The 20,805-nt window shown below is 50.9% G+C and overlaps 1 protein-coding gene across 3 annotated transcripts in view; it reads left to right on the forward strand.

Moving 5' to 3' along the window:
- Positions 1-20,805, forward strand: part of CACNA1E (calcium voltage-gated channel subunit alpha1 E) — a 326,283-nt gene that overhangs the window by 249,850 nt on the left and 55,628 nt on the right. For 2 of the 3 annotated variants that reach the window (XM_061161261.1, XM_061161262.1), the window contains exons 19-25: positions 3,609-3,665; positions 4,838-5,497; positions 5,890-6,203; positions 8,650-8,809; positions 9,966-10,095; positions 10,985-11,044; positions 11,805-11,911. In XM_061161261.1, the coding sequence (XP_061017244.1) occupies positions 3,609-3,665; positions 4,838-5,497; positions 5,890-6,203; positions 8,650-8,809; positions 9,966-10,095; positions 10,985-11,044; positions 11,805-11,911 (1,488 nt within the window). The remainder of the gene's footprint in view (positions 1-3,608; positions 3,666-4,837; positions 5,498-5,889; positions 6,204-8,649; positions 8,810-9,965; positions 10,096-10,984; positions 11,045-11,804; positions 11,912-20,805) is intronic. The other variant, XM_061161263.1, reaches the window with a different exon arrangement.

Here is a 20,805-nt window from a genome sequence, read left to right on the forward strand (position 1 = left end):
TAGCAACAGAGGAGATGAGAATTCATCTCATTCAGGCTGTATTTGGAGGGAGAACCAATAGGATGAGCTGATGGAATAAATGTGATGGAAGTGGAGACGGGAAAAAAAAAAGGAGAAACAAACATTTCTCCCAGGTTTTAAGGTTTGATGCCTGGAGAGGTGGTAGTGGTATTTACGGCTCACCTGAAGATGGTGGAAATCCAATGTTCCTTTTGATGGCATTAAATTTGAGATGCATATAAGACAAACAAGTGAAGATGTTGAATGGGCTGTTGGCCACATGAGTCTGAAGCTCAGAAGTCAGGATTCTAATCCTTAGAAATAAGGATTGGGGGGAGCATTTGCATTTGGATGGCATTTAGTCTGTCATCCTAGGAGAGATGACCCAGGGAGAGCTGGACTAAGAGGCTGAGGCCAGAGGCCAGAGAGCACCCTGTGTTCAAAGAGAAACCCATGAGGTGAGCAGGGTGTTCTGGAGACGTGGAGAAGAACACACTTCTGGCAGGAGGAGGTGGATAGAGGAGCTCAGGACTACTGAAAGATCACATAAAATGAGAACATAAAAGGGAGCATTGAATTTGGCAAAATGAACACTGTTAGTGAACTTCACGAGAGCTGTTTAAGTGGCCCAGTGGGAACAAAATCCATTTGGAGTGGATTAGAGAGAGAATGGGGGGGTGATACATTAGAGCAGCCAGTGTAGACTCTTTGAGGATCCAGCCTGGCCCTGGTGGCTGCTGGTGGAACTAGCAGACCGTGGGGACCTTTGGGCGGCTGACTTCTGCGTGGCACTGGGGGAGGGCTTTGAGGGAGAGGCTGAGAAGTGACCACAGAACCCTGAATTCCTGTTGGGCCTTCTGGGCCTGCATGAGGACTGTGTGAGGGGCCCTGGGATATTCCTGGGGAGGGTCTGAAGCATCTGGCCAGCTGGACCTGTGTCTAGCTGGACCCAGACCCTGTCATCTGTTAACTTGAAACTGATCAGCAAGGAGCCCTTCCCTTCCCAGAGCTCATGTGAAAGGCTCTCAAAAAAAAAAAAAAAAAGAAAGGCTCTCAATGTCCTCAGCCTCGCCTTATAGGGACATTCCAGACTTATGTGTGGAGACCCCCTCCCCTGCATGGCTGTCCTCTTGTTTTCACCTTTCAAAACTGAAGGAAGGCCTGGCCTCTAGGCCCCTCCTCTGTGAATGAGAAAAAAAAAAAAACTCGCTCCAAAATTCGTTAAAGATTGTTAAAGATGAAACAACTCCTTACTCCCTAGAATTTTCTCTGAGCCTCGAGCAGTTTCTACCCCACTTTCCCTGCACTCATGAGTTTGGGCTAAAAATAAATACACACAGGTATCCAAAAATGCTGGTGGGTGGAGCTGGCTGCCACTTTAGGAGTGGGTGGTTCTATTTCCTGAGATGAGGAAACCTGGAGGAGGAGTGGGTTTGGAGATATGAGGGGGAAGGATGCTTGGCCCAGAGTGGAAGCTCACTATTTATGGAATGAAAGAATGAATGAGATCTGGTAGGCACAGGGCCGTAGGGAGTGAGCTGTGTGCGTATCTGGGCACAGTGAGGCGGGAGGAGTGCTGTAATCATCCCAGGCTTTGGGGGTGATGGGTGTGCTGCTGGCTGAACAACAGAGTGTGTTTGAATAGGCAGGCCAAGACCCCTGACTTCTGGACTATAGTATGACTGAGTGCGAATGTGGCAGCTAGGACATTATTACAAACCAAAAAACCTGAGGGCTAGACATAGCTCTGTCCCTCAGTGCTGTGACCTTAGAGTGAGAACCTCTTAGCATCTCAGAGTCCCTGTTTCTTCATCTTTGGAGTGAAGAATACCAGCCACCCGTCCTGGTCCACATGGTCCTTGCCGAGTGTGTGTGAGGTCACATGTGTGTGAATTGGGGAGATGCTTCTCTGTGTGATTGTAGGAATGTTGAAGATGTACTAATGGTTGTGATAGGATGTGAATCTGGATCTTTGTACGTGCAAGTGGAGAAGTGAAGTTTGAAGTGTGGATCTGATTTGTGTGGAAATGAGAGTTTGGTTTTCTCTTTGGCCTGGCCTCTGTGTGCGTGTTTATATGTATGCACACACTTGTGAGCATGCAGAGAATTCTTCCACGTATTTACCCTCTTCCACATGTGCTTCTGGAGGGCCAGTGTGTGACGACTTGAGAATTTGCAAGTAGCTGGTGTAAGTGTTAATCGATTAGTCATGTCCAATTCTTTGCGACTCCATGGACTGTAGCCTGCCAGGGTCATCTATCCATGGAATTCTCCAGGCAAGAAGACTGGAGTGGGTTGCCATTTCCTTCTCCAGGGCATCTTCCTGACTCAGGGATCAAACCCAGGTCTCCTGCATAGCTGCAGAGCTGTCACTGCATGGGTATCACTGCATAGCTGGTGGAAAGTACTTTTCCTGGTGGGCGTGCATGCTGCCTGTCTAGAATGTGTACCTCTTTCTCTGAGCCCCCGTGCCTCTTGGCATGGCTGCCCCACGTGCATGGCAGCCACCAGTGCTGCGGGGTGCTGGGGACCTAGTCACAGGCGTCTCCACAGTCTTGGCCACATCCATCCCAGGGGTGCTCCTGTGCCCTGCGCCTCTCTAGGCTCAGACCAGCTGCCTCTGTTCCCCCTGCCCACCGTGGACCAGGCTGCTCTGCGGATGTGGACGTGGCGGTTGAGCGGCACTAGTTTCCCTGCGTGTTTTCCATGGGCGGATGTCCATTTCATCAGGGAAGGAGCCACATTTGCCAACCTCCCAGGTCCAGGCAGGGTCCGTTGGGCCAGACTGGGTTTGTCACCCCAGGAACCGGGGCAGGCTCATTCCACAAGTGTCCCAGGCACGTCTTTCTCCACCTTAGCACTGACCCTGCGCTGACAGCTTCATTTTTCCTGTTTGCCTTTGTGGGTGATGCCCTCACCTGACCATTGACCTTCCACTGACCTTGTGGTCGAAAGGACAGAGCATGTGCGTGTGTGTAGAAGAGATTTTTCCCTGCGCGAGGCCAGGGAGGGTAATACTTGCTTTACCCAGCTGAATATACAGTGCTCAAGGCCTTCAGCCAGGGCCACCACGGTGCACGCGTGCGGGGGTCACCACTCACATCCTGAGGTATGCGGATGGCAGCCCATACAGTGGTGGCCCTGCCTTTGGCCATGGGCCGATGGTGTGCACGCTAGAGCATTTGTTCCCTGCATGTTGTGTAAGATGGGAGGGATAAGCCAGGGAGTCATGCCTTTGTGAATATCCTAGATATGAACAGGGGGAAATGAACTTCATCCAAGTTTACAGGGTTTCCAGAATAGGTCTCTGAAGGACACTTAGGTGAAACCTGAGTGCCAGAAGGGCTCGATGACTGAGCGTCCAAAGCGTCTATGAATTGGTGAACCCTGCGCGTGCCTGCATGTTCGCTTCAATATATTTGGTCCGTGTGTTTGCACACAGCAAGTCACCAAGGCCAGTCCCGTGGAGAGTTGATGGTTGGGCGTGTACAGAGGGCAGCAGGCACCTAGGGGATTCTGTGCCTCTCCCTGGAGATCGGCTGGTGGCCGAGGGGCTGGCGGGTCCTAGAGGTGGGGGTGAACTGAACCTGTCCGTTTTTCTTCCCCAGAAGAGACAGGAGGAGAAGACACCACATGTCGATGTGGGAGCCACGCAGCAGCCACCTGTATGTGTGCGCCGGTCTGCGTGTTTGTGAGTGGTTACGTGTGGGTGCGGGGACACCGTGTCTTTGTCCTTGCCGGGGACAGAGTGGCACCGGGCGTGCACGTGTCCGTGTGGGCTGTGGCGTGTGCGTGTGCGTTCCGTGCACATGGTTTGTGGATCTGCCCCTCCGCACCTTTCACCATGTGCCTTTCTCGGTGTGTGTCTCAGGTATGTGACCCCGTGTGTAGTTTGCTCTTCCGTGTGGCCTGTGAGTGGACATGTGTCGGCGTGGGTTGTTTGTGCCAGTGGGGTGCCTTTCATGCGGGCGCTTGTGGACAGTTCGTGTGGGCCCCAGTGAGGATGCACATGGGCACCTGTGAGCGTCCCCTGCACGGGCTCTAGAGGTGCACCCATGGGCGCCTGGGGGTGCAGGTGTAGGCATCCACCCTCCGCCACCTATGGAAGCCCACCCTGTGTTTGTGTTTCCTGCTGCCATGTGAATGGTCAGCTAGGCCTCCAAACTGAACTGTTCAGCGGTGGTTTTGAGTATGAGCTGCTCATGGTCCCTGGACATAGAGTCCCTTGGATTTTATCAGTGGTTGTGGAAGAGACCCCACCGCATCACCACGAGGGTCACGCCCAGACTTTTTGTAACTTGGGTCTGCTCCCTGCTGTCGTCAATCTCCCTTTAGTAGGACCTGCCCTTGAACTTCTCAGCCCTGACTCTCCCAGGCTGGCATGGGAAAGGGAAAGAAGGAGAGCAGGAGGAAGAAAGGCCTCTGACCTTGAACTAAGGGCCATTGGCGCGCACAGAGCGAGTACAGGTTGATGCCCTGAAAGCAAAGGGGAGCGGGGAGTGAAGACCTGGCAACCTTCGTACCACTGTCTGCAGGTCCTGGCCACTGGGACTCGGTCCTGGGCTGCCCCCACCCTGCCTCAGCTACTTCAGGGCAGGGATCAGAGTGGGAGACCCCACAAAACTGGGGGGCACCGGTCCCACCACCCACTCTGCCCCTCGCATTTTTCTGTGCTTCCTGTCTGCAGGTCCTGGGCTCTCCCATTTGCTCCCCCACCGTGTGTTTCCCCCCAACCCCGTGCCCTGGCCACCGTGGGCTGGACTGGGCCCCTGTGGCCACCCTCCCCAGCCCTTGGCCGGCAGCTCTGATCTTGGCCTCGCCTTCTCCCCCTTGCCAGGAGGGAGCGGAGGCGCCGCCATCACATGTCCGTGTGGGAGCAGCGGACCAGCCAGCTGAGGAGGCACATGCAGATGTCCAGCCAGGAGGCCCTCAACAAGGAGGAGGCCCCGCCCATGAACCCCCTCAACCCCCTCAACCCGCTGAGCCCCCTCAACCCGCTCAACGCGCACCCCAGCCTCTACCGGAGACCCCGGCCCATCGAGGGGCTCGCCCTGGGCCTGGGGCTGGAGAAGTGTGAGGAAGAGCGAGTCAGCCGCGGGGGGTCCCTCAAGGGGGACAGCAGGGACCTGGCGAGTGCCCTGGACAGCCAGAGGAGCCCCCTGGCCCTGGGCAAACGGGAGCCGCCCTGGCTGGCCCGGCCCTGTCACGGGAACTGCGACCCGACCCAGCCGGAGGCGGGCGGCGGGGAGGCGGTGGTGACCTTCGAGGAGCGGGCCCGGCACAGGCAGAGCCAGCGGCGCAGCCGGCACCGCCGCGTCAGGACCGAGAGCAGGGAGCCCTCCTCCACCTCCAGGAGCAGGTCCACCAGCCAGGAGCGGAGTCTGGATGAAGCTGTGCCCGGCGAGGGGGAGAGGGACCGTGAGCCCAGGGCTGGCCATGGGGGCAAAGAACCCATGATCCAGGAGGAAGAGCGAGAGCGATCCCAGGACTTACGGAGGTAAGTGCGACGTAGGAGCACCCTGGAGACAGGTAGGGTGGCCCACGTTAGGGGTTCTCCAGTGTAAGCCTCTCTGAAACTCAGTTTCCCCTTTTGTATAATGCATCTTTTACGAGGTATGTGTCAATACAATAGCAGTGAGATCTGTTCCCCTGGAAACCAGGGCATATCCTATTGGAGTGGGGAGGGCGTGATGGGCAGGAGTGAGCTGATGGATGCCGCCCCGGTGGACCTCAGCTCCTCTGCCTGGTGAGGGGGCAGAGGGCGGGTGCCATGTGCTCTCCAGCAGGGCCGCGTGACTCCCCTCACCCTTCCCTTTCCCCAGGCACAGCAGCTGTTTCAGAATCACTTCCTGATATGAGCAGCAGCTGTCTTCTCCTCTGTCTTCACAGGACCAACAGTCTGATGGTGCCCAGAGGCTCCGGGCTGGCAGGAGCCCTGGATGAGGGCGATACACCCCTTGTCCCGCCCCAGCCAGAGCTGGAAGTGGGGAAAGACGCGGCCCTGACGCAGGAGCAGGAGCCGGAGGGCAGCAGTGAGCAGGCTCTGCTGGGGGACGTGCATCTGGACATGGGCCGGGTCAGCCAGAGCGAGCCGGACCTCTCCTGCGTCACGGCCAACACGGACAAGGCCACCACCGAGAGCACCAGCGTCACTGTCACCATCCCCGACGTGGGCCCCGTGGTGGACTCAACCGTGGTGCACAGTGAGGACACGGCCCGTTCCCCTTCCCCCACACCACCCACACCCCCCCCAGGGCCGGTGGAGTCATGGTTCTGGAACCGTCCTGGGAAAGCTGCAAGGAAAACCCCACCAGTGGGATGGACTCCTTCTTCAACGTATGAAAGAATAGCAGCAGTTTTAGCCCCGTTTGCAAGAGAACTTGGAGAAGGAAATGGCAACCCACTCCAGTATTCTTGCCTGGAGGATCCCAGGGATGGGGGAGCCTGGTGGGTTATTGTCTATGGGGTCGCACAGAGTCAGACACGACTGAAGTGACTTAGCAGCAGCAGCAAGAGAACTAAGCTAGAATTTTCTCAATCTTAAATTTTACCCATAAAATGTCATTCAGCCCGTGGTCCCCCTAGAGTCTTCAGAGAGTTCACATATGATTCTGTACCCCATTGTCTATTCAGCTACTTAATTTGTGGATATCTTATGGCATATTCTCTGGGCCGCCCCTCCCCCATGTGCTCAGCCAGCTGATAAGTTAGGGGACCATTGCTGGCAGGCAGGCCCACGTTGGCCCTGGTTCTGCTCAACATGTAACCTCCAAAAACACTGTCTGTCTTGAGGCTTCAGTTTATCATCTGTGAAGTGAGAGCGTTGAACGAGATGACCTCTGAGACCTTCCTCTGTGCTAACATTTCTTGAATCTTTTACTCATATTGACTGTCTTTCTCCTAGGAGCTTTTAGTCACACTTTCTCTCACAGTTCCCGGAGGTGGTGGATATTCATCTGTGAGGCCTTAAAGGGAAACACATCCCCAAAGCACTTACCCCATACCCATCCGTGCCTGACCCCATGCCCATCTCTACATAACCCCACCACCATCTGTTCGCGTGGCACTGAATTGTGACCACAGGATTCCACTCTTGCTTTTTCCCCCCATATTTTTATTCTTTTCACAAAACAGTCCTCTTTCCCTATTTTTCTTTCTTTCACTGCTCTGTCTCCATTTCTTGACCTTCTCAAAGTGAAATACATCTCAAAGTATTCTTTGGAATGCCAGTACTACTTTATAATCTCCCATGTCCAGTAACCCCTGCTATCTTGTTTAGTTTTGTGCTCTAATAAGAAAGTGTTTTTGGACCCTCTTTTATGAGGGTCATAGTAGTGTGTGTCTCATAAAAGAGGGTTGGGCTTCTGGTGGCTCAGGGAAGAATCTGCCTGCAGTGCAAGAGACCTGGGTTCCATCCCCGGGTCGAGAAGATCCCCTGGAGTAGGGGATGGCAGCCCACTCCAGTATTCTTGCCTGCAGAATTCCATGGACTGAGGAGCCTGGCGGGCTACAGTCCGTGGGGGTCACAAAGAGTCAGACATGTCAGACACGACTGAGCAACTGACACACACTCTTTTGAGACTTAAGAAAGTTTAACCCTCTTCTGTTCTCATTCTGGGGCTGGCCCAGCAGCCCCTCTTGGTCTCTGCTTCTTCATCCTCTCGATCCTGGGAGAAGTCATAGACCCATCGTCACATGAATATTGCATTCTCATTTCTGTATCAATCAGAACTGGAACAAGAACAGCCAGAAGGGCAGCCACAGACAGAGTCATGGCTTCTTAAAATCTTCCATTGCAGTGTGGTTTCATTGAAAGGAGATAGAATTTTGAATTGCGAATGTATACCAGCTGTATGGGGCTTGGGAAGCCCCAAGCTACCCCATACCAGCTACCCCAGCTGGTAGCTCAGCTGGTAAAGAATCTGCCTGCAATGTGGGAGACCCCGGTTCGATTCCTGGGTTAGGAAGATCCCTTGTAGAAGGGACAGGCTACCCACTCCATTATTCTTGGGCTTCCCTGGTGGCTCAGATGGTAAAGAATCCACCTGCATTGCGGGATACCTGGGTTCAATCCTTGGGTCGGGAAGATCCCCTGGAAGAGGGCATGGCAACCCACTCTAGTATTCTTGCCTGGAGAATCCCCGTGGACAAGGAGCCTGGTGGGCTACAGTCCATGGGGTCACAAAGAATCCTCCATGGCTGAGCCAATAAGCATAGCACCAGCTGTGTGACCTTAGGGAAGGTCCTTGAATTCCCTGAACTTCAGTTTTCCCATCTGCAGAAGGGGAATAATATACGCCGTTCAGGGGTACCAACGTGAAGAATGCCCTAAGTAAATATATACAAAGAAGCCAGATTTTAGATAGAAGTAAGTTTCTAAACTTTACAACAGAAACAACCATTCTCTTTTACCTAGGGAAACAGGATTGTTATTTATATGGCACAAAAGGCTCTCCCACCTGAAATTAGGGCAGGGGTAAAGCTAGGAAGAGAGCCTGGGCTTCACTCAGTGTAATTTAACAGACACCCTGATGTTCACAGGTACCTAGCTCCCTCTCCCACCTTCTCGTCCCATCCCCAGTGGAAAAGGAAGGGCGCCATTCTGCATGTAGCAAGGTTTTTGAAGAGCTCCACATGTTCTTCTTGCAGTCAGCAACAAGACTGATGGAGAAGCCAGTCCCTTGAAAGAGGCAGAGATCAGAGAGGATGAGGAGGAGGTGGAGAAGAAGCAGCAGAAGAAGGAGAAGCGTGAGACAGGCAAAGCCATGGTGCCTCACAGCTCAATGTTCATCTTCAGCACCACCAACCCGTAAGACACCCTTCATGGCCACCTTCCTTTGGTACTGGAGGTTTTGAGCCAAGATTTGAGCCAGGGCAGGGGGATGGGAAGGAGGGATGAAGGTCCAGCTGTCCTCCTGAGCCTTCCTGGTGGAATATGGCCAGATAAAGCCTCCAGGGTATTCACTAGTTGAGGTGGGTCATGGAATTAATGAGCAGCCTCTGAACTCTGTGCCCATAGTCTAAAGAGTTATTTAAGATAGAACATGAGCAATGTCAGAGGAAAGGACCCTTCATCTATTCTTTGGTTAGTAGGTTGCAGGGAAGGTTGGGAAGGGAGGACATCTACTTGGGCTGTGTCACCAAATATTCCAGAGGTGGACTGAGCTGAGAATAGGAAGCTTAGGATAACTGGATCATCCATTGGCTGCCCTGCACATCAGTTTTGAAGTGGGTGTGTGCCTCAGAGCAGAGTCAGGGCTGTGAGATGAGGTGGGCAAGGAAAAATCTGGAAGGTTAGATTCAGGAAAGATGGGATGTTGAAAGAGAAGCTGCCTTTGGCCCAGGAAGTGAGCAAGATGTAGACCAGCTTCAGGGTCTCGGAAGACGAGAAGGCTTTCAGTGACCATGTGGGCAGTATTCTGGCATGGCCCTGGGAAGGAAGGAACCTGAGCAAAGAGATGTCTGGCCAACCGAGGCCAGGATGCAGTCAGTCTATAAAATAGTCACTTTGATCAAAATACCTGCAGCTTGGGAAAACCAGTTGCTGCTTTCATCAGGAATCTTAGAATCAAGGTCTGTTTTATGTTTCTGGGTTCTTAGGATTTTCTTGCTCTGCCCCAGTCTCTGTACAGTGGGGGAGTAGACCCTGAGGCACAGTGGAAGGCAATATGTAGCCACCCAAGCGTGTGTCTTTTGATGCTGGCTGCTGCTCCCCACAGTGGCTCAGATGCGCATGCAGATAATGTATCTTGGCTTGCATACTGCAGTCTCTAACCAATCTGATTACTTTCCCCCAGTGGGGCTTTAAATCAAGGGTGGTGCCTGAGAAATTAAATTGCTCTCCCCACGGCTTCCTCTGGCCAAGGCCTGGCTGTCTGGAGGAGGCTGATTGTATGGGGGTGGGGCGGAAGGATGGGATGGGAGGGAAGCTGGGCCAGCTCAGTGGGCTCGTCCGCTGCCCACAGGATCCGCAGGGCCTGCCACTACATTGTGAACCTGCGCTACTTCGAGATGTGCATCCTCCTGGTGATCGCAGCCAGCAGCATCGCCCTGGCAGCTGAGGACCCCGTCCTGACCAACTCAGAGCGCAACAAAGTGCGTGCACGGGGGCTCTTTGCCAGCCTCCACGGTACCCTGATACTCCCCTCTCCCAGAGCCTACCATTCCAACATAAGAGTGAACTAAGGAAGCTTCCTGGAGGACGGGACAGGCTTAAGAAATTGCCCAGTCCTGTTCCTCGGGGCAAAGTAGGAAACATTTCAAGACCAGCCCCCACCCCAACCCTAATTCCCCAACCATACTGCTTACCTTTAGGCTCAGCAGTGGGGCCTTACCCCAAGAGCCAGCCAGGGCTTTGAAAGGGGCTTCCGTGATGGCTTAGTGGTAAAGAATTCTGCCATGCAGAAGATGCAGGTTCAATCCCTGGGTCGGGAAGATCCCCTGGATCAGGAAATGGCAATCCACTCCAGTATTCTTGCCTGGGAAATCCCATGGATGGAGGAGCCTGGCAGGCTACACTCCATGGGGTTGCAATACGTTGAGCACGACTGATTGACTCAACCACAACTGCTGCCATCCATGTGTTGGATGTGGAGTCTGACCTAGGGGCAGTTGGGGCCCTGCAGCTCCACATGGGGAGCTGAAACAACCTGTGGAGGCCCAGGATGGATATCAGGAGGGATGAGGGGGTGGGGAGGATTGGAACTGACAAAGATCCCAGCAGGGGAGAAATCTGTGGGGCAATTCAGACCCAAGATGTTAAGTTCTGACCACTTAACAGAGGGAGGGAAAGGCCAAGGCCTGGCCACCAGATCATGCGGCCCCAGCAGCATCCATGACTCCTCTCCTCCCTGCATCAGTTAGCAGTTATAACTCCGAGCTTCTGTTCTGAGGTTGAAATGAGCGGGCCTTGGGGTGGGCATGTAGGAGAGCCTGTGTTTGGGGAGTGTATGTAGCCTGATGGTCTTCTCTATGTGTCCTGCAGGTGCTGAGGTATTTTGACTATGTGTTCACTGGCGTGTTCACCTTTGAGATGGTTATAAAGGTAAGAGCCGCTAGAGCACACCTGGACTCCGGGGCTGCAGGGGTCACCCGTCTGCGCCGCTAGTACAGTGCCCTTCCCCAGGGCTGTCACCTCCTGGCCAGTGACAGAACCTCAGTAAGGCCTCTGCTGACCCCTCCTCCGGCCTCAGATCCTGGCGAGGTCTGTCGTGGCAGGACGTGACCACGTGGGTCTCCTTAGACTGGCGCAGACCTGTGGTCATGGCCCGGGGAGGAGTCAGGTCCCTCCCAGGCAGGCAGTGGGTGTCCCGCAGGCGTGGGGACTGTTCTCACTTCCCCATCACACTTCCTGGTTTGAGCCAGTGTCCCAGCCAAGGCTTAGGTAGGGATGAATCTTCCTGGCCTTGTGTAGTCCCAGCCGTACTCACTGCCCTCCAGTCTGTTCCCCGCCACCCTCACACCCTGCATTTCTATCTTGTTCCCAGCCTCACCCATCTGGGATTGTTCCCATCTGTGCATATGCGGTAATGCCTGGTGCTCTGAGCCACTAATGAAAGGGAGGGCTGTGGCGGGGTGCTGGGAGCCAAGGAGTGGGTGCCCTGGTGGCTCTGAAAAGGGCCTCGGGCCTCACAGTTCAGTGGGGAGAGCCCATGGGGCTTGTCCTCCTGCTCTTCGGATCCTCATGTGGGGTTGGGTTAGAGGTAATGACAATGGAGACACTGCCCTGTGGAGCCCAGAGCTCAGGACCCATATGACCAGCACCTTGGGGCTCATCGGTGGCTGTTCCCATCCTTCTCCTGCAGATGATAGACCAGGGCTTGATTCTGCAGGACGGCTCCTACTTCCGAGACCTGTGGAATATCCTGGACTTCGTGGTGGTGGTTGGTGCATTGGTGGCCTTTGCTCTGGCGTAAGTAACTCTTTTTCTCATCCATTTTCCTTCCCTCCTTCTTTCCTGAGACTGGCTGATCTGAGGGCTTCTCCAGGGTCAGTTCATTCAGTGGTGCCAGCGAATACTGCCCTGGGAGTCTGCTTCCCAGTTGCCCCTTGACAGAGCTCCCGAGAGCCTTACAGCTTCAGCTAACCTGCCCCGAATGAGTAGGTCTGGTGAACGGAGAACAGGGCAAGACTCTACGGAGAAGTCAAAGGCCCTGGTGTTCCTCCCTTTGAGTTGAGATGAATGAGCCTGGACAGCACTCACCTGTGTTCCCCCATGGATTCAGGGTGGGACCAGGGACACTGGTATATCCTTGCGTTTCTTAATTCTGTCAATAAAGGATCCACTTGAAAGAAAAATGAGGCAGGTAGAACAGAGTTGGGGACCACAGAATCCTGGGCATGGGGAGATTCTCTGCTCATGAGCAGGGATCCCCCAGAGCTATTCCAGGGACATAAGAACCATGTTAATATGTGAAACTCCTGAAGGAAAGACTTTTCCAACCTTCCTTGGTAGCATACTTAGGAAAACAGTCTTAAACCATTCAGGTAGCTAACTATGTTCATTACGTTAGGGGATTTTTTTTTTTTATCATTGAAAAAAAATGGTTTTTTTTGAACATTGAAAAAAAAAAATGTTTCCAGGAAAGGGCTCTCCTAGCCCTCCAGGGTATAGCTGGGAAGTAGGCGTATTGTCAGTGCCTTTTCCTTCAGCTGGTGGGTAGAGGGCCCCAGAAGATGAATGACAGCCTTCTGGGCTCTGTCTGGAGCTTGTTCCACTGTCAGAGTGGCTTCACCCGCTCCTAGTGGGACAGTAGAATTCCCTCCAGCCTCTCTGAGTAGAGGAGAAAGCCAAGTCTTCTAGGCAAGACGAGCTATACAGTGTGATGCGGCACAAGGAAGGCATGTGGGACCTGCTGTCATTGATGGCAGCTGCGAAAGGGAAGGAACAAGGCACCTCCATAGACTTGACCTTCCTGGTCCAAGTGGTCAAGTTTGGATCACCCATCCTGCCTTCTCCCCAGACACTGTCAGCTTCCATCCCTATCCATTCTGGCAGAGAAAGAAATGGGAGAAGAGTTAAGAATGTTCCTCAAGTGACTGAAATTGGAGAGCTCTCTGTCTGTAGGAGAGATGAAAGGTCCCCAGGTGTGCTAAGAATTTGAGACCTCCCAGAACCTGGGCGCAGAGTGTGTCCATTGCTGCCCCAGCCAGGGGTGACCCTGCGAAGGAGAACCAGGCTGAATGTGACTTGTGACCCTGAGCTGGGCTGGCCATCAGGACAACTCCAGTGTCCCTTGTCCTTATGTGCACCAGTGTATTAACCCCATTAGAGTCACGTGGAGTCACTCCTGACCTTCACAAGGAAGCAAACGATTGAAGGCAGGAGGAGAAGGGGATGACAGAGGATGAGATGGTTGGATGGCATCACCGACTTGATGGCCATGAGTTTGAGCAAGCTCCGGGAGTTGGTAATGGACAGGGAAGCCTGGCATGCTGCGGTCAATGGAGTCACAAAGAATTGGACAGGATTGTTCGACTGAACTGAACTGTTCCCAAGGAGATTTCACAAAATCTGGTCCCTGTGTGGACTGTCAGAGCAAGATACAAATAAAAGCAACTCTGGCTCTGCTAAGGGGACTCCCAGCTCCTCTTCCTCCTCCTTCATGGAAAAAATTACCAAAGACTGCCTTTGTCCTAAGGAGATCTGCCATTTTTGTTAGAGATAAATCTTACCCTTCAGTTTTTAAAGTCAAGCTCCTGTCTCATTTTACCAATTCATTTGTGTACATTATTCATCCTATTGTTCTCTCTTGTTTTGATCTCAGTAAAAATAAGTTTTTGCTCTGAAGAGATAGAGGACAAAGAGAGAGAAGCATATAGAAAGGAGACCACCCCATCTTGAGGAAGAACAGAGCTCATTGGGGTCACAGGGCAGAGTGGGAGGAAGGGGGTGGGCTGTGGAGTCAGGAAAGCCCAGCTCCTCCACTTACCAGCTTCATGGCCTAGAGCAACATAGCAAGGTATTAACCCATTTAACTTTCATTTCTCATCTCTGACAAGGAAACAGAATGATGTGTTTCAAGCACTTAGCCCAGGGCCTAACCCAAAGTGATCAGTAAATGTGAATTCTCTTCCTTATGCTTCCATTCTCCATCACGTCGTGAAGTATGAATATGCAGCAAAATATGTTGATGCATAATGGATACAAATAGTTGAAGATGAACACCGGCCAGTTTCCAAGACTTGGTTATCATCCACACACACCTGGCCTGTGTTGGTGCCAGTGGGGAGAAGGTGTGTGTTAAAGGAAGGCTCTGTGCATGCCTGCCTCGTGTCCACAGTGCAGCTGTCTCTCCTCCGATCCAGAGCAGTGATGATGGGCTGGAGGGGTGTCATCTGTCTTGTTCTTTCTCTCTGCCTCTTTGAAACATGGCGGTGGTAGCTTTGGTGCTGGCGGCAGGGGGAAGCCTTAACAGCCCCGGAGCCGAAGCCTCTCTGTTGGTCCTCAGACCAGGTACAGTGCAGGGGACCACCCCAGGATTCCTCTGGTTCTGGAATCCACACGTATGTGATGGATTGAGTATTTTGATCCATCACTTGCTTTTAGTGATGTCACTTCTCGAATTTTTTTTTTCATTTCTCTCCAAAGTGTAAATGGAACTTGCTCATCCTTCTCCATCCACACTCTCTCTTTTGTTAGCATCCTTCTAAGCTTGCCATGCATAACTCCTCTCCCCCTTTCTCCTGCTTATGGGACACTCCCCATCTCCTCTGGCCCACGTCACGCTTGCTGGGATCCAGGTAATGCCATCTCTTGCTCATGTGCTCGCATTTCCTAATTCTTTTCCCTCCCCTTCCTCATTAAGGGCCCAGAGAATTCAGCTATCTCATCATTTCAGTAGGGCTAGCCAGAGTTTCCCCTGCCAGCAGAGTGAGGGCCTAACCTGGGGTAAGTTGACATCGAAATAAGTCCTGTGTCCCACTGCATGGCAGGGTCAGGGGCTCAGGCCAGCAGGAACCACATGTGAGTCTTTCTATAGGTTTGTCAAGGACCTCCCTCCCTCTGGATACAGCTTTCATTGTCATTTCCCATATTTTTTCTCCTAGGAATGTCCACCATTCACATAACATTACTCCTGCCCTCTCTCTCCCCCCTTGAAATTGAATCTCGCCATACTAAGGCTTCTGCAAAGGCTCAATTGAGCAGAACCGATGGTGATCGCCATGGTAACAGCTTCCCATGGCTCCTGAGAAGTCAGTAGTGACTTGGTATCCCTTCCACCACTGGCAGCCAGAGCCTTCTCAGAACCCAGCCCAAGTTCCAGGAGCAACACCCCAAACCAAGCGGAGAGAATGGCCCCTAGCTGAATTCTCAGAGAGAGCTGAGCCCTTCTACAGCAGAGGTCTGCACCTGTTGCCATGTATGTTTTCTGGAAGCATATATGCTGTTTCTGCAGTGGCCGAAGAGGAATCTCTCTTCTCTGTAGCCATGCACATCAAGTGAAGGGATTCTTTATAATGTAAACTCGACAAATTCCATGTGGGGACTTTATTGACTTTTGAGGAGGAGGGCACGGGTTTATTTTCTGCATGTGGGCATAGCAAGGGACAAGAAAAGGAATGGAAAGATACCTGTGATAGCACCTTTTCTGTTCTTCCCCATCCACTTTTACATTATAAAGCATTTATAAGAACACTCAGGTCTCCCTCCCTAAGCCTGATAACCTGTGTAGAGGTGGGCGGGTTTCTGGCAGAGGGTGGCTCCCTCATCCCACTGCCCTCACGATACCCTGCTTTCTTGGCCATGTGAAGACAGAGTGTTTGCCAACTATAAATGTCCTGACTGTGCCTTTTCCTCCCTGTGGTTTCAGGAAAAGTCTGGTGAATGACTAGGTCTCTGAAACCGTTCTCTTTTTATCTTTTTCTATTTGAAAAAGAGGGGTTTTGTTTTTTTTCTGTTTGATGGTTATTGTCCACCAAAAGACCGGAAACTGCTTTTCCCAGTCTTCCCACACCCTGTTGCCATCGCTTCTGCTTCCCATCTTGCTGGGTGGGAAAGCAGAGATGGTTCCAGCCTTGGCATTTCTGGGGATCTGCACATTGGGCCCCTCACTTCGGGACACCATGCCCAGAGTCAGCTGCCTCCTAGGGGGGTCTTGTGTCCCCTGTGTGGGTTGACTTCATGAGCCTTGTGGGATCCTGCCCAGGGATGGCGCTGCTGTCTGGCCCCCAGGCTTCCTGTCGTCCATGTTCAGTGAAGGGCTTCCTGGGCAGGCAGTGGGCGTGGCCGCCTCTCAGGAGTGACCGCAGGGGAGGACGGGAAGGCTGTGATCCTGCACTCCAGCCCAGGCGCCTTCCCCTCGTCATTGCTATTGCTCTACAAAATGTTACTTGACCAGCTCAAGTCAAGTCACCAAGCAAGCTGTCCTGGGTTGGATTCTAAATAGTAAGTCTGAGGCTTATGATGGCTTCTCAACACAGTTTAAAAATGACCAGAATTCTGCTCCCACCTCCTCCCGGATACAGGTCTGTACATCAGTCAGAGTCATGCAGGCTTGTGAGCAGCTGAAAGCTTCCCATTACCATTTTCCATCATAGCAGGGCATGAGGTAAGGTCAGGACTTCCTGGCACGTAGAGGCTCTGGATCACAGCCGCCCTTGGCCTTTCATTATTCAGTGCTTAGCCAGGAAAGTAAAACATGAGTCAATCTGCCTCTTGATGCCAGAAGGAATGGAATTCCCACATTAGCTTTTATTACATTCTTTTCATTGAAGTATGTCACTTTCTGACACTTGACCCTCTGCCCTAGTCTCTCAGATGGATAAGGTTTTTTGAATGCATTCAGAACCAGCCACAGCAGCAGAGCTTGTTCTGAATCCGTTCAACGAAATACACAAGCACAGACCATTTTAGACTTGGAAATGGCACTCTGGTTCTGGTTTTGCATTTGAGGTTTTGTGTTTGTGAAGGTGGGACTGTGCACACGTGAGAAAGGAGTGACTCTTTAGAACTGAAATGCTGATACCTGCTCACACTTGGCAGAGCTTGGTAACAACCAAACTGGCATTTCACCTCACACCTGCCTGACCCTTCCTCCTGTCCTTTGCAGTCTGCTGTGTCTAAGGCAGTCCTCTCCAACCTCAAGCTTTGCCTTCAGGGCTTCTTTCTTGACAGCCCTCATTCTTTTAACCATGAAAGGGATGTCTCCCATAGGAAGCTATGACTACACATTAATCTTGGAGGAGGGAGAAAGGTGGAGAAAGTCCTACTCCATACCAGGAAGACCTATTTACCACTGAGACAGACAGTTCATCCAGTTCCACTGCTCTGTGGAAGAGAATGAAGGATTAAAATTAAATTTAGCCGTCAGGTAGCCCATTAACTGTGGATTTAGGATGTCAGCTGAGCTGGAATTGGAAATTTCCAGCCGTGAACAGATAGAAGGATGTCGTTGCTTGAGATTCAAGCCTTAGGAGTCACCTCGAGAGTGACTTTATCTGACTTTGTGCCCCAGCAGGGACTCTGAAGATGATTAATGGCCATGGGCTCTTGGGGTTCCCACTGCTCTATTTTATACCCTGGCAGCCTTACGTACTGGGTTGGGGAGGGAAAAAGGAGGGTCATGGTGGTAGCACATGGAGGAAATGTCTGAAAGAAGGAGATAAGTTCCCAGTCTACCTGCTCTTGTCTTTAAGCCCCAGCATGCATGTTTTTAATGAACACTGGAAAATGCATTGTCTGTTACAAGTGCCATTGGTGCTGCTGGGGAACCCTCTGTAGAATGTGTGCTTAGGGACTTTTATCATATGGAGACAATGAGTGTGAACACCTAAATATCTCTCTTTATTAGCAAGCACAAATTGGATAGTTAGTTGGTTGTAAATAGGATCTCAGCTTGCAGCCATAGAACCAAGCACAATGAAATGGTCCAATCCACGTGGTAACTGACATTTGACTAACCAGACTGGTCCCAGAGCACCCAGCACAAGAAAGTGAGGCTTCACAGCTGTGGGAAGAACCCACTTCTTCAGGATTAGTGGAAACTCATCACAGTGCCCTCCATATTTAAAAGTAGGTTTTAGAGTAATTTGGGTCAGAAGATTTCGTGATGAGACTTGGGAAGTATCAGTTCAGATCATGTGACCTGCCAGCCATCTGCTTCATCCACACCCATAGAGGCACAGCCTAGCATTATGAATTAGTCTCCAGCTGAGGGAGTGTATGGGCTGGATTTTAGCTGGCACCAGTGCCTTTGTAGAAAGATCTACAGATGAGGGGTCTTTGGGTATGTTCAAATTATGAAGACTGAGAAGCAAGATAGATCAGGCCACTGTTCATCAGAATGAATAACAAAATCATTAGGCAAGCCTTTGGTGGCGCTAGTGGTAAAGAACCCACCTGCCAATACAAGAGACATCAGAGAAGTGGGTTCAATCCCTGGATCGGGAAGATCCCCTGGAGGAAGGCATGTCAACTCACTCCAGTATCTTGCCTGGAAAATCCCATGGACAGAGGAGCCTGGTGGGCTACAGTCCATGGGGTCGCAAGAGTCAGACATGACTGAAACGACCTAATACACACACAGTTAGATGCTTTGCTATCTCTTGCTGCTTCCCAGTGCTTAGACAGAAATACCTTCCATTGAGAGTACAGTGCTGGTGTTTTGCAAAGGGAGAAAGTTTGCAAAGGGCAATAATCAGTGGAGCTCATGGAGCTCATTGAGGTCCATATGCCAGAAGAAAAGAGTTATGCACTAACCACTTAGCGTAGAGCTAGTGCTCTGCTCACAGAAGAAAGAAAGATGACAGAGTCCCAGAAGATTTAGAGCCCCTGGGTGATCCCAAGAGATGCTGAGGTATGGGTCAGGAAGGAAAATAATCTCCAAATGGCAGTAGCTGGTCAGTGACAAGGTCAAAGTGCTGGATTTAGATGCCTCACATAGAGGACCTAGCCTTGCCATTGAGTACTAGAGAGTCCTGTTTCCAGAGGCAGGAGTGGCCAATGTGAAGGGGCAACTTCTTCCTCACTTCCATGGGGCTTTAGAATTTTTAAAGTGCTTTCACACTTTTTATTTCATTTGTCACTTTACAGTCCTGTTTCACAGTTGAGAAATGGATTGCCTGAGGTTTGACTAGTTTGACTCATTTGAGTAATAATAGCAAAACCAATTCATAAACAACTGATAAATTTTTATTTCGAGTTCAGGGCTTTCTGCATTACGTTAAGCTCCCTTCTACCTCTTAGAAGGTAGTTCTAAGTAGTTCTACTTCGTTCCAAGCCATTAACCTCTGTAAAGTCAGAGTGGTGGCTTGGTATGGATTTCTCCTCCTCCCAAGGATCCTCTGTCTCTGCCTGGAAACAGACAAGACCTGGTGGACCAGATGGAGAAAGCATTCCTGACCTTGTCCATCTTGCTGTTTCATCTGTATCTTTTTCTCCCCATGAACCCTCACAGGCCCTATACTGATGAAGGATACTAGGATAGACTGCTCAGTATTTGAGCTCATGAACTACTGGATTCTTTTGCTGTTTCCTTCTTTGTTTAAAACCTTCCATTGGTTCCTATGTGAAAAGGCATTGTAACATCATAAATCGTAACACCGTAAATAAAGCCTAGGTTTCAGAGTCAGGTGTTAAATAAACTTAGTGTTGTTAATTATTAACCCACCTTTGCTCTCTGAACTTCTACTTGCTCATCTGTAAGTAGAAATTAAAAATAACTATTTAGGTCTTGTAAGAATTAAGTAAGGTAAAATATATTGTGTCCAGTATAGTGCCAAATAACTTTGTATTATATTAGTTAGGAGTTATTATTGACTACGTAATAATAGTCCAGACACTTTAGCAAGTCTCAAGACTTCTCACAGCATAACCCATTGGCCCCCTTACATTCCAGTACCCTGTCCATTCCCCTAATGCAAGAGATTCCTTAAAATCCCGTTACTGTTCTCTGCTGGGCTCAGGGGAGGGCAGAGGACCATTCCACATAAAAGAGGGAGGGGCTCTTCAGAACCTTATGTCCTGGCTTTCTCTCCCACCCCCAAGCACCCTCCTATGAAAGAAGAGTCAGTTCCTAGCAGAAATCAATTTAAGTCCTTTGAGAAAGTATGGGGGGGGGGGGGGCAGTGGCGCAGGGCGGTGAAGCTGAAAAGCAAGATTACGGTGAATGATGAGTGATTACACATGGAAAATCTGGAGGGCAGCTTGACAGTTGAGCTGGAAAATTCTCATCTTTTACTGATGAGACAAAAGAGAAACGTGGCAGTTATTTTCTGGAGAGCAGCCAAGAACTTAACAAATAAGTAGGAAATATAGTAAATGGGGAAATGGGGAGCCCAACTGAGCCCCTATTAAAGTGGAGCCAGTACATCCTCACATATGAAATTATCCTCAGATTAGAGTCAATTTTTAAAACTGAGAAAATTTCACTAATTAGCTAGGCAGTGTAAAAAAAAATTCTGATTATGCATCTAGTAGCAAAGACTAGCAAAGTGTTATCAAATGATTATATTTAGATGATCTGTAAAAAGCTCATGAATTTTTTTCTAAAACAATGTGCCTCAGTTGAAGTACTTGAAGAAGTTGTCCTCTTAGTTTGATAAAAACCTTCCCTTGCAATCTTGTTGACTTGGATAATGGCTTAAATGATTCTTCTATGCAAGGATTTGGGAGAGGCCATTTGGCCTGGCCCATGTGTAAATTGATTGACACTTTTCCTGACTTTGTGGCTTCGATAGCAAGTATCCCTTTCATTCAATGAAAATTTTCAAACTGTACTGGAGTGTATCTTAACAAAACTGAGAACGCAAGCATGCTTTTTCACAGCCACTCAAGAGCATAGCTTTTCAGTGGCTCCTCTGCAG

This window comes from Dama dama, chromosome 14 (assembly GCF_033118175.1).
Source record: "Dama dama isolate Ldn47 chromosome 14, ASM3311817v1, whole genome shotgun sequence".
Lineage (NCBI taxonomy): Eukaryota > Metazoa > Chordata > Mammalia > Artiodactyla > Cervidae > Dama > Dama dama.